Here is a 12,807-nt window from a genome sequence, read left to right as displayed (position 1 = left end):
ACAAACAGCTGGAGACAGCTCCAATCAATCATCAGTATTTATAGACTCTTCACAATAATCATCAGTTTCCCCTCTGGTGATTTTCAAAATAAAACAAACTTTATTTGAAAAACTGATTCAGATTGTTTACAAAGATTTAGAAGAAGAAATAAAATATGAATTTGTCTTTTAAAATGGTTTCTGTGTCTGGGCCTGATTAGAACATGTTACATCACAGCAGCCTGAAACATTCATCATGTTCACCTCTTCCAGGGTATTACCTGCACACACACACACACCTGTAGGCATCAGCACAAACACACCTGGATGATGTCACTTAAAGGTGTCAAGAAGTAGAAGAAGGTGGAGAGATCAGCAGAGCTCACGTGTACGATGATAATCTGCAAGAAAACAAAGGTGACGACACTTTTATTCAGCAAAGCTTTGTGACACACGATCATTATGTGCTGTGTTCAGATCACAGGCTGCAGATTGTTTAGATATTGTTCCTCAGCTGGCTGCAAACTTTGCTGCTCATCGTCTACTTCAGGGCAAGCAGCTACTTCACTGTCAGCACTGTGAATGTCCTGATGCTCCTCAGCATCACACTGCACACAGATACTGTCTCCAACACTCCAACACCAAACAATCATTTGCCAGCTTTTCCTGGAATACGCAGCGTTCTGTGTCCACCTTCCTGTTCTTGACAGGTGCCAGGATTGGTCAGGATTCATCTCTTGTCATCTGTGTCGATCGTGCAGGCTAGTGACGTACATCTCCCGTGCTGTGATCTGAGAGTCAGCTGATCGACTCAAAATGAGAGTAAACTACATCAGGTTCGTGTTGGTGGATGGAGTCAAACATCAACACGCTGATGTAAACTAAGAGGTGTAGCTGAGTGTGTGAGCTGGCTCAGGCTGTGCAGAGCTCCACCTGTGGGGCGGGTCCGGGCCGTCAGAGCTCTCTGCTTCACCACAACCACGACTCTCAGGCTCGGCTTAGTTTTTAAAATAACGTTATAGCTTCACACTCCTAAAATACAGTGACAGGGAAACTAAGACTTATTGTAGCACGTGTCAGTCATCTATTCTCGTTCTTGATTGGTCACTGACGACATCATCTCTTAGAGGTTCATTTGGGTGTCGTGTCTCTGACAGCAGGGAGACGAGACGATGAAGAGGAGGGTAAAACGTTAGTTCAGCTTAAAGGTTGAAATACTGCTTTCACTCCCCGAATGCTCCGGTCTAATGTTCATGTGTTTCTGTGATGAGGAAGCTGAAAATCAGACTGACGACCTGGAGAACCACGTCCGACGCAAGAAGCTGCGTCTGTTTGGTCTCTGGGACGGCGCCGAGGATCAGCAGTTGCACCCTAACACCTCGAAAGCCAAACCAACACAGGTGTCCTTATCTGATTCCTGAACCTCCAAGATCGGGAGTTTGTTTTCCGCTCCACAAAACAACTTAACATCGAGCTCATCAAAGTGAATTGTTACGTTTTAGAACTGAATATAATAAATTGTCTTCTGATGCATCAGCAAAAAGTCTAATGTGGCAGTTTTAGTATGACCAAGGAGGGAAAGCGAGAAAACTCTTGGTATGGAGAATGAAGGAAATGCAGAGTGAGAGGAATGTATCAGTCGATCAATCTGAACTTCAGTTCCCGACACGAACAGAAGACACAAAGCAGGAATTAGACAGACGTCTAACTATTGATCACTCATCAGGGGTGCCCGTTATCTCCAATGCTATTTATTCTGACTATGGTGATGACACTAGAGAGCGAAAATGTCAGAAGAAAGCTTCAGTGTGCCCATGCTGCTGCCAGTGAGTGTAGTTTGCCATTCATACGACTACAGGGAGCAAAACGCACTAGAGCAGCTGTTCTCCACCAGGAACTATGGTGAGTGGGTGCATGTGGAAGACACTTTTAAAGAGTTCACACAGATTTTAAATACACATCATTGGTCAATTAAACTTCAATATGAGAGTAGCCACTTAAAACTTCATGTCTTAGATACCACAGTGTTTTTGAAGTGATAGAGGCCATAACAGAAAGCTGAGCAGAGGGTATTTTTCTTGCACAGAACAAGTTACCATCTGCCTCACACGTTCTGCAGCATAGATTTTACATTTTAAAGCTCTCGGGGGGAAAATCCCAGTTTGTGTGACATTTTAATGAGAGCAAAATCAGAGGGGAAGGTCAAAATGCCCTCAGAGAAACTGGTGTGTTACTCACTGCATAGATGCATCTAATCCACGTAGAGGAACGGTGTGGCCAACTGCAGGCAAGATGTGCCATTCAGAGTGGGGAGTGTGGGCTTGTGCCTTGTTTCTCTCCTGTTCCCACCTGTGTTTTTCCCTCTGAAGAACTGGTAACCAGTGTGAAACGTCAGGGATGCTCGATCAGACCAGTGAGAGCAAACAAACCCAGCCCTCCCAGCTTATGGTTTAATCTTTATTGGGGGAGAAAACTTTTTAAGCCCTAATTTTGACAGGGAGTAGAGTCTTTGAAGCCTTTTCTGGATCCTCAGAGGGGATGAAGGAGGCAGAGGAGGAAGCAGAGATCGGTCTGTGTTTCATTGTAAGATAGAGACCTGGACTATTCTGGGAATGACAGCCGACTTTGGCCCATCGGTGGAGGATCTCATGAAGAGAGACGGCAGGGAGAAGGACAGTGTTTCATCGATAACAGCTCCAACACCTACAGTGTATATAATATATACATCAAAGTATATTTGCTATACTTAATGTATATAACATCATGTTCTTCTGTCCCCTTTCCACAGTGCAGGAGCGTGTCAGGATAGATTTCACTGCGTGTTGTATTTGTATAACTGTGCATGTGACAAATAAAGAAACTTGACTCTAATCACCACAAACGAGGCTCTGACACATGGATTGTTTTTATAGTTTATTTAGAAGGATTAACCCCAAAATGTGAAAACAAGACCATCAACAGGCAAGACAGAGCTGACAATGTTACTGATGTCTGTCTGTAAATAAAGGGTGAGTGGAAACTAAAACTGGGGTTGGGAAACTTGCTGTGATCACTAACAGCTGCACGAGTTCTGGAGTCACCAATAAAACAAAAAGTATAAAAAAGGTTTAGCAAGCTCAGCATTACATAGATAAGGGATTAGGTGGGGATACTTTCAATGCAAACCCAGGATGAGAGCACGAGGTGAGGCAGAGGAGGAGCAGGGAAGTGATGAAGGAGGACCAAAAGGATTCTTCTGTATCTTTGGGTTTGCAGCAATAAGCAGGTGGATTTTTAATGTTTCTAACTGTTTGCACAGTTTCCATGCTGTTATTCTTTAGCTTTGGGGCCGTTTTATAATAGTTTTGTCTGAGGTGTTTAAGCTTCTATTTGTTCATCCACAATATTGTTTAGCTGATTCGATATGAGCTCGTTCCAGTTCTTTCAGTCAGTCTGTTGCTTCTCTCCCGATCATTTTCCCTGTTCCTCATAAATCCCAAGGGTAGGGCCCGTGGGTCCATGTTAGAGTCTGGACACATTTCCACCCTGAAAAGAAGAAATGACATTCAGTTACCTTTGTGTGCAGCAGAAATGCCTCCTGGGTGCACTGGAGATAGAAAAGCACATTCCTCACTTATTTTAAAGCTAATGCATTCAACAGCATTTCTATAAAATCAGACCTGATTTTTATTCCATCATATTAAGCCCATCTCTCAGCATAAACATTACTGTCATGGGTTACTTTGATAACTCCAAACTACAGGAGGTCAGAGGTCGTTAGGAGCTCCCTGGCTGTGCAGAGGCAGGAGGCGAGCTGTAGGAAACCCTTTGACGGCTGATGAGGAATTGTAAATGCTTTTTGTTGGAAGACGGCAGCTCGTGAAAGGCAGATGTGCAATGCTTTTGTGCTGTGTGAACGACCATCGTTGAACATCTATAATCCAGTTTTAAGATCCCTTTTTGTAAGGTGTGACTGCACTTAAAGAGGCCTGGAGGCCTTTTCAGAGGCGTCTCTCTTCGTGCATGAGAGACAAAGGTGCCACCCTGTCTGCTGGCTTTGTTATCTTCACACCTCGGCTCATATGATTAGGTAGAGGATGATTAGGGGTCCATGACCCTCTTGGGGACTCTCCCATATGGCTAAATGTGGGACTCTCCATCAGCAGCTCCTTACACTACGCTGAGCTGGATGACTGAGAACCGACATACTTCCAGGTGAATGTAACGCTACGGAGAAACTACAGCGAGAGTAAACCTGCTAACTTTGGTGTTTTTTCAAGTATTGGGTAATTTTATATGTGAGTTTTTCTATCAGGTGAACAAACTGTGCATGCATATTCACGCTAAAGTTAAATGCAGAGAAAGCGCAGAGTCTCTGCTTTCAGAAACAATTGGATTAGGTTCAATTGAGTGAACGGTTCAAACGTTACAGTGATTTAAAAACGTTGCAAAAACCTGTTGGATTGTGAGTTTCAGGCATTAAATGCAATTCTACATCCGGACACTAGAGGGCGCAGAGCGCGATGGTGGTACCGAGCAGTGTTTTGGGGCGCAGAAGCAGAATTTCACAGAAAGAACTTCCTGTTGTGAAGCTAACGCCAGCACAGCATGTGTGTCGTTTGTGTTCACGGTTTACAGAAGATTATTGTGTTTTCGTCTACTTGTTACCCAGGCTGACAGCAGCTTCACTGCCTCAGGTTAGTAAACACGCATTACAATGAATGTGCACGGCGCACCTCACAGTACAGGCTGTTGTTCGGTCATTCGCACATCTCGGTAAAGGATGCGGGTCATTGTGTGTACACTGTGGCTTTAGGCTGCAGGTTGATGGATGCTAATGCTAGCGACTTGGCTAATGCAGAATACAGTGGAGCCCCGACTTACGAAAAGTTCAAGTTACGAAGGCACTGAAAGGCAATACTTCTGCCCGTGTTACGGCAAAATGCCCGCGTAACGAAATCCGCTGGCTCTGATTGGCTGAGCCTTCAAATCAAATTCAAATTTTATTTGTCACATACACAGTCATACACAGTACGATATGTAGTGAAATGCTTGGACAACTGCTCGTGACCTAAAGAAAACAAAAAGGAAAAGGCTATGAATAAGATAGGAAATAAATATGAAAAATTAAAAAGGGTAAATTTAACTAGGAAGGAATAAAATATAAATTAAGGTTAAAAATGAAATAACTGTACAACACACTGGGAAAGAATAAGATAAAATATATAAATTAAATTGAAAATAAAATAACTGTACAACAAAATACACAATATAGAACTATATAAGAATGTATGAACAAAATACACAAGAAGTATAAATAAATATATACACAATAACAGCAGCAGTGATTTAAGTGATGAAGTGAAAACAAAGTCCAGAATGACCAGTGTGTGTGTAAGAACCATATGTGTGGGTCAGTACTGTGTGGTGGTGTGATTGAGAGACCGTATCGCCTGCGGGAAGAAGCTCCTCCCCAGTCTCTCTGTGTTGGTCTTCAGGGAGCGGAATCGCTTTCCTGACCTCAACAGAGAGAACAGTCTGTTGTTGGGATGGCTGAGGTCCTTCACGATCTTCCTGGCCTTGGTCCAGCACCGCCTGCTGTAGATTGAGTGCAGGTCAGGGAGCTCGGAGCGGATGGTGCGCTCAGCTGATCGCACAACCCTCTGTAGAGCTCGTCTGTCCTGCATGGTGCTGTTCCCGAACCAGGTTAAGATGTTTCGGGAACAGCTCAATGCCCACAATGCCTTCCGAATCATGTGACAACCCCTTGGCTTCCGTACTTGCGCTTCGCTGTTCCACTTGAACCACGCAGCTAGCAAAATGAAGCGTAAAGTGCTGTCGATGAAAACAAAGAGAGAAATTATTGATAAATATGAGCGAGGTGGGAAACTTAGTGCTATTGCACGCGAGTATGGCCGAAATCCTTCGACCATAGGAACAATTATAAAACAAAAAGAAGTCATGAAAGCAGGTAAACCTTCAAAGGGCACCACCATCATGTCCAAAAGGAGGACCCCCATACACGACGAGATGGAAAGGCTTCTCCTTGTTTGGATTAAAGACAAGGGAGAGACTGGCAATACCCCCACAGAGACTGTCATTTGCGAGAAGGCGTCCTCAATTTATAATGATTTAGTAAGTAAGGCAGCTTCCGATGAGCAGCCAACGGCATCGACGTCCTCGCAGGAGGCACCCCTAACCTCCCCAGAGTTCAGGGCATCGCATGGGTGGTTTTATCGGTTCAAGAAGAGGACTGGCAACCACTCCGTTGTGCGTCACGGCGAGGCAGCAAGTTCCGATCACAAGGCTGCCGAAGAATTTGTTAAAAAATTTGAGGAACTTATAAATCAAGAAGGCTACATCCCCCAGCAGGTATTCAACTGTGACGAGACTGGCCTCTTCTGGAAAAAGATGCCGCGGCGTACGTACATCACCGCGGAGGAAATAAAGATGCCAGGCCACAAGCCCATGAAGGACCGTCTCACCCTCGCCCTGTGTGCTAATGCCAGTGGGACTGTAAGGTCAAGCCACTCCTAGTGTACCACTCAGAAAATCCGCGTGCCTTCAAGAAACACAAAAACTTTAAAGGAGAGGCTCGAGGTTATGTGGAGGTCCAACCCCAAGGCCTGGGTGACCCGACAGTTCTTTGTCGAATGGGTCAACTTGGTCTTTGGCCCTGCTGTCAAGAAGTTCCTCGAGGAGAACGAGCTCCCCATGAAGTGCCTGCTGATCATCGATAACGCCCCCGCCCACCCCTCTGGCCTCGAGGACGATATCCTGGAGGAGTTCTCGTTCATCAAGGTTCTCTTCCTCCCTCCCAACACGACCCCTCTCCTCCAGCCCATGGACCAGCAAGTGACCTCTAATTTAAAGAGACTGTACACGAAACACATGTTCAAACAGTGTTCGGACATAACAGAGAGTACGCAGCTCAGCCTCAGGGAGTTTTGGAAATATCATTTCGACATCGTTGCATGCCTCAAGTTGATTTCTTTGGCATGGCGGGAGGTGAGTCGTCGAACGCTAAATTCTGCTTGGAGGAAGCTGTGGCCTGATGCTGTTGCCCCTCGAGATTTTGAAGGCTTTGAGGGGGAACCTCGACCTGAAGTCAAGGTTGAGGAGATCGTAAATCTTGGCACTGCCCTGGGACTGCAGGATATAAACGACCTTGTGCATGAACATTGAGAGGAGCTGTCAACGGCAGAGCTGCAAGAGTTGGAGGCGATGCTGCACTCATCAGTACGGCAACAATTCAGCGAGGAGGAGGCCGTCATACCATCGGCCGATATCAAGGACAATCACCCTGAAAAGAACTTTACCGCTCATGCTATAGAGCATTTTGGTGACATCTCCCACTTCAGATCCATTTTGAAAAGTAGACAGAGACAGACGTCGTTGGATAGATTTTTCACAAAGAGGCCAGCAACAAGTCAACCTTCAGGTGAAAGTGTGCCTTAGAGGGCGAAAAGCGATGGAAGTAGCAGTAGTGATTAGTTCAAAAACATAAAAATGCACAAAAAATGTAAAAATAAATGATAAAATAGATTTTTTTTTTTAAATATCTAAGTTTAAAAAAGTTTTAATGTTTAGAACGTCATGTACATGCAGCATATGTATGCATGCATACAGCTGACACATATATACACTTATTCCTCTAATTTTGAGTTATTGGTAATGTTTTTACCCAAATGCGATACTTCTTAAAATACAAGCAGACATTACAAAGAAAGCTGAAGTGTTACTAATTGTGTAAAAATGTCTGAATTGTTTTTTGTTGCCTTTCTTTTTTACTTGTAGTGTTTTAGATGTCAGGGCTGTTGGTGGATTAAAACTTTTTGTTAATAAAAATAATGTTCTCTCTGGTCTTTAATGTGCACTTCAGTGTCTGTTGCACTACCTCCTGATGTTTAAAGCCTGATTAATCTTTGAATTAAAAAATCAACAACTTTACACCTTAATGTTATGCCAGTTTCCCCCGTGGTGGTGCTGTATGTATGCATGCATACGTATGCTTTCTTCAGCCTCCACCACCTCCGCCACCAAGAACTCCGTCTCCAGCCAGCATCTTCTCACTCAAAAGGCGCGATGGCTGCTTCGATTTACGAAAAACCGTCGGGAACAGATTAATTTCGTAAGTCGGGGTTCCACTGCAGTGTGTTGCTGTGACATTTGTGAGGTTCCCTCAGACACACTCCGCCAGTCTTGTTGCTGTTAACAACAAAATATTAAAAAATCCTCCATCTGTTCCACCGTCACCAGTTAATCTGGAACACCGGGTGATTTAACGCTACTCCGTGTTCATACTTGGAAGTATTAGGATGTTATTGACTTGGATACTATATTGTTTTAAGCCTTTGTGAATGTTTGTTCATTTTAAAGTGAAAACGCCATCTGCTTTTGGCACAAAACTATCGAATTTGCAGCTTCGGTTAAGTGGGATGGTTTGTCAGACATCACCGTAACATCATCCTACGGTAGGACCGTTTGTCAAACAGTGGTTACATGATGTCTGGAGACTTTCTGGTTCAGTTTTGTTTGTTTAGCAACTTCTGCTCATTTACGTAACTGCTGTTTTAGTCATGGCTTGTTTTCTTTGCGTTTGCTGGTTGTAGAAATGGTTTCTATGAAGCGTTTCTTTTATCTGAACGAACTGCTCGTGTGCGTGCATGTTTTATACATGTGCTAAAGTTAAATGTCTTTGTGCAGAACATTGTGTGCTTTGGAGAAACAGCAGAGGATCAACAAAGGTTCAGTTTTAAAGTAGGTACTGCTCGGTTTCCAGTGTAGCGAAATAGCTAGTTTTACATCATACCGAGACACGCTACTGGTGCTATAAAGTGATGTGCAGAGTTTGTCTCTCTCTTTGTATTTGCAGTCCAAACAACATGGAGAAAAACATTGTGTACTGCCTGCTGTGCAACAAGCCCCAGCTGTTCATTCGGAATCACCTGAGCGGAGTGTGCCTGAAACACGGCACAGCACAGGAGAGGGAGCAAGAAGCTTCCAGAGCTAAAGCCTCCCAGAAGCTGTTTTCCAGGGAAGGTCGACTCTGGAGCTTCTCGGAGCTGCAGGAGTTTTGCAAGGACGCAACATCTTGCACCAAACTCTGCAGTCGTCTTCAGAGTCGTGGCTTTATCATCACAGACACTCCCCAAACCTTCCCAACACAGAGGTCTGATGAGCTTGTTGCCACTCTGGCTCACACATACTGCAGGACACATACGCACTTTGAACACTGTCTTACTGTCACCTTTGCAACAGCTTTGATAAGAAGGAAATCCTCGCCGTGGCCAAAAAGGACATCGAGTATTTCCACCAAAAGCTTGCAGGCGGTGATTGCATCCCCAGCGTTGCCATGACAACGTTCAGGCAGTACTGCGAGGCCATCCTGATGTTACAGCACGGACTGACAGCAGGTGCTGTTCAGGAACTTTCTGTAAGCGCCGCCAACAAAAACAGTAAATTATAAGTGATAGTTGATGGAAGTGTGCATCACCCTGAGCTCCAACACTTTGTCCCACACCCACAGGTGCAGGACTGGATGGAGCGAAGGGCAAGCTTGAGGATGACCATCCAGGAAGAAGAAGTAAGTCCTTTGTTCTCAGCAGCGACTCTCTTCCTGCTCTGTGTGGACCCTGGGAGGTGATTTATAGTTGTCATTGATGGCTCTTGTCTCTGCAGCTGTTGCAGTGCTACTTTAAGAACATCCGCCCAGTGTGCTTACAAAACCAAAGAGCTGGCAGTGACGACGGGGGCAGGTTCTTCCTGGGAGAAGGTGGGGTCCCTCTGACCAACCCAGCAGCAGATGTATGGCGCCTGAGGGCCAGGTGAGTGCTGCACACCACTGGATCCATACTGGTAAAACTTTGCCAGTGTGGTCATAGCACTCAAACACATGTGTTGCTGCGTTTGTTGGTGGATGTAGAACTGCTTCACCTTTCTAATTTGGTTAGATACCTGCGCAGCGACACTGAGGATCCTGCGGCTGGGTCAGCATCACACTCAGCAGGAGGAGTAGAAACCTCGGGACAGGCCAGGTATGCTTTTTGTTTTTATGTTACCCACTAGCACAAGAAAACCTGCGTTACAAGTTTCCACATCCAAACTATTGGTGGTTTCTCTCTCATTCTGTGTAGGCCCATTTCCACAAAGCGCCTACCACTCAGAGAATGGGATGCCTTCCAGCGGACCTTCCCAGTAACCCTAAATGGAGAGCCACCTTCAAAACGCCGGTGTGTACAGGCTGGTTTTCCACACTACCGAGCCCACTACCACAGGTGGAGGGAGCTTCAGCTTAAGCAGAGAGTTCAGCACATCCTCGGTAAGCCCGTCATGCTAATGGACGCTCTGCCTCCATTATTTACAGCTCTAATATATACAAATAGCTCAGCAATACTTCACATCACAGAGGTTCAAATATATATGATTGACTCAGATGGTTGATTTGCAGTATTCCTCACGCCTCGCTCTGGGACAGGGTGTGCCAGAAGAGGCAACGCCCCTCAGCGTGCAAGAGTACAGACGGCATTAGATAAGGAGACCTGGAGCACCAACAAGCCCACTGTTGATGCCGTCCTACGGGCCTGGGTTGCTCCACAGCCCAGGATCCAGGACAGCCCGTCCCTCATGTCCTCTATTTCAGAGCAGAAATGGAAGGGCCTGGCTTTGAAGGACTTCGGGGAGGAAAAGGGCAAAGGTAAATGCACCTATCGTTTGGACCACACCCTCGTTTGACAGCAAGTCAACATTTCTAAAGAGCTTATGATGACTTCCTGTTGCTCACAGGTGTCATCGCCCTGATGCCCTTCAACAAAGGAGACGTCGTCTGCGACTACCATGGGACGTGCATCACCAAAGCTGCAGGGAATCAGAGGCGGCAGTCAGGGTCTCTCTTCTTCTACAGGGACGAGTGCCACAGGGCTGATGCCACTGCGTCCCCCTGTGCCTGCCACCTGCACAAGGACTCCTATAGAAGGCACATGAACCATTGCCAAAGGAATCCAAACGTGAAGCCACAAAGGTTCACCATGAACTTCCCTGCTGGTCCTCGGGAGAGTGTGCTGTTCATCGCCCTGAGGGACATCGCGGTTGGAGAGGAGCTCCTGTGGGACTATGGAGTCTAGAGATGGCACCGTGTTTTATGTCCCATATCCTACATTTGGATTTCTGCCCACACCGACATGACTCCAATAGTGTATTTTATAATCAATAAAACTGTGTTTTTTTAATATATTGCTGCGTTTTGTATAAGTTCAAACTCAAACTAAAGCTGTTCTGTTATATATCTTTCTCAGAGGTGAAATGCCGGTTGACTCGGTCCATCCCTGATGGAGTCTCCCATAAATCCTTTGGCTGGACATTTGACTTGTCTTTATTTTTCCTTTGTTTGATGCTTTGCTTTTGTTGTGTCTGACCTTTTCTGATTAAAAGAAAATTGAGCTCACAGGACACCATGTTGCCTCAGCTGATGCAGTCCTCTTTGCAATAATGTTTATTTCCAAAGGAATTTCTAGAAATTCAGAACAGTAAAATTCACAGAATGAATTAGAAGATAACTCTGATGTAGTTAAACTAAAATCCTCTGTGGGGGTTAGTATATAAACTCTTAACACCTAGTTAGCATGAATAAGTGTTGAACGATCAACTCCAGACAGATTTGGTATTCAACACTAAGTCAGAGTTAACGTTCCAACTCTCCAATAAGAGTTAAATTAACTTATAAAGACACTTTAAAAGAGCTGAAATCAAATCTGACAGTCTTCATTTGGACATGTTGGATTTGCTGTGTGGTAAGGCACCTGGGCCAGATGGCTTTCTGACTTTACAAAACCTTCCCAGAAGAAAGAATAATTCCACTTTTTAACATGTATGTAGAGGCATATCACACGGAGGCTCTCCACCCACTGTGAGACAGGCAGTGAGTACTGAGAAACCTGCTAAACCTGCAGAACACTCATCATTTAGAGTCTGACGGGGGTTGACACTAAAATACTTTAAATGTTTAGCATGAAGATCAGAGCCTTGGATCCCACATTTGATTCGCTTTGTACCAAAGCATCAAGGGTTTCACAATATAAGAAGGGTTCTCATATAATTCATGAGAGATGTGTTTCTGGCTATAAATGATTCAAAATCCTCCTCCGTCCTATTCCTGAACAAGGATGAAAGGTTATGCAAAGTTTTTATATTGAGTCACTTCCTCTGCCTCCTCCAAAAGAATCCTTTCAGAAGTTATACGATATCTTTAATTGGTTAATTTGGAATAACAAAGGTCCTAGATGAAGACTTGGCTTGTTGTACCTGCCATATGAAAGAGGGGGTTACAATTCTCTGATCTTAAACTGTATCACTGGTCTGCACAGGTGCGCTCAGCCACGCTCTATTTTTCCACTGAGACACCTGCAGCCTGGATAAAAAGTGAACAAAAAACAGTGACAAACCTTCAGTTTGATATAATTTTATTTTATTTTAAAGTTTCCACTTGACAGAAGTGTTTTTGTTTGAGATTCCCGAGGTTCGCACGGTGTCATCCTCCTGAAAAGGAAACACCTTGTGGCGTCAGGTGAGCTGCAAAAGGTGCTGTCAGTCACATGACCCTGAGCCTCAGCAGGAAGTCTGACCCCTTCATAATAAAAGCATGTTCTTCACCTGCACTAATCAGGCTGAGAACACGCTGGGCTGGAGTCACGTGATCGACTTGTAGTTCAAACACAGCTGTTTCCTTTCCTGAGTTCTTATCACATCTCCTAAACACATTTCCTCCACCTCACAACGTTTCTAACAAGGAAAAGTGCTTAGGAAAGGAGGTAGGAGACCACTGAGTGTATGTGAACGTGAAGGGCTTTTATT

At 44.8% G+C, this 12,807-nt stretch overlaps 1 protein-coding gene across 2 annotated transcripts; it reads left to right on the top strand.

Moving 5' to 3' along the window:
- The first annotated feature begins 4,534 nt into the window (after positions 1 to 4,534).
- Positions 4,535 to 11,406, top strand: LOC146578053 (uncharacterized). 2 transcript variants are annotated; one of them, XM_085256662.1, is made up of 10 exons: positions 4,535 to 4,655; positions 8,665 to 8,718; positions 8,834 to 9,130; positions 9,220 to 9,394; positions 9,488 to 9,544; positions 9,640 to 9,785; positions 9,912 to 9,995; positions 10,095 to 10,279; positions 10,409 to 10,654; positions 10,744 to 11,406. In XM_085256662.1, exons 3-10 carry the CDS (start codon positions 8,844 to 8,846, stop codon positions 11,079 to 11,081), a joined length of 1,518 nt encoding a protein of 505 aa, XP_085112788.1. In that variant the 5' UTR covers positions 4,535 to 4,655; positions 8,665 to 8,718; positions 8,834 to 8,843; the 3' UTR covers positions 11,082 to 11,406. The 2 variants fall into 2 exon arrangements, with proteins under 2 accessions (XP_085112788.1, XP_085112795.1); XM_085256669.1 differs by lacking the exon at positions 8,665 to 8,718 and having other exon boundaries at positions 4,536 to 4,655.
- The last annotated feature ends 1,401 nt before the right edge of the window (positions 11,407 to 12,807 follow it).

The sequence above is a fragment of the Mchenga conophoros genome, linkage group LG3 (genome assembly GCF_057382185.1).
Source record: "Mchenga conophoros isolate Kocher_MC1m ecotype Shallow Benthic linkage group LG3, M_conophoros_male_GT1.1, whole genome shotgun sequence".
Lineage (NCBI taxonomy): Eukaryota > Metazoa > Chordata > Actinopteri > Cichliformes > Cichlidae > Mchenga > Mchenga conophoros.
The sequence above is the reverse complement of the archived record's forward strand: the minus strand, read 5'-3'. Positions and strand labels throughout refer to the sequence as shown.

Excerpts from the sequence above, each read along its gene's own strand:
- LOC146578053 (XM_085256662.1), top strand. The coding sequence starts at position 8,844 with ATGGAGAAAAACATTGTGTACTGCCTGCTGTGCAACAAGCCCCAGCTG. Across the intron at positions 9,395-9,487 it reads GTGCTGTTCAGGAACTTTCT|GTGCAGGACTGGATGGAGCG; the intron begins GTAAGCGCCGCC and ends CCACACCCACAG. Across the intron at positions 10,280-10,408 it reads GAGAGTTCAGCACATCCTCG|TATTCCTCACGCCTCGCTCT; the intron begins GTAAGCCCGTCA and ends GTTGATTTGCAG.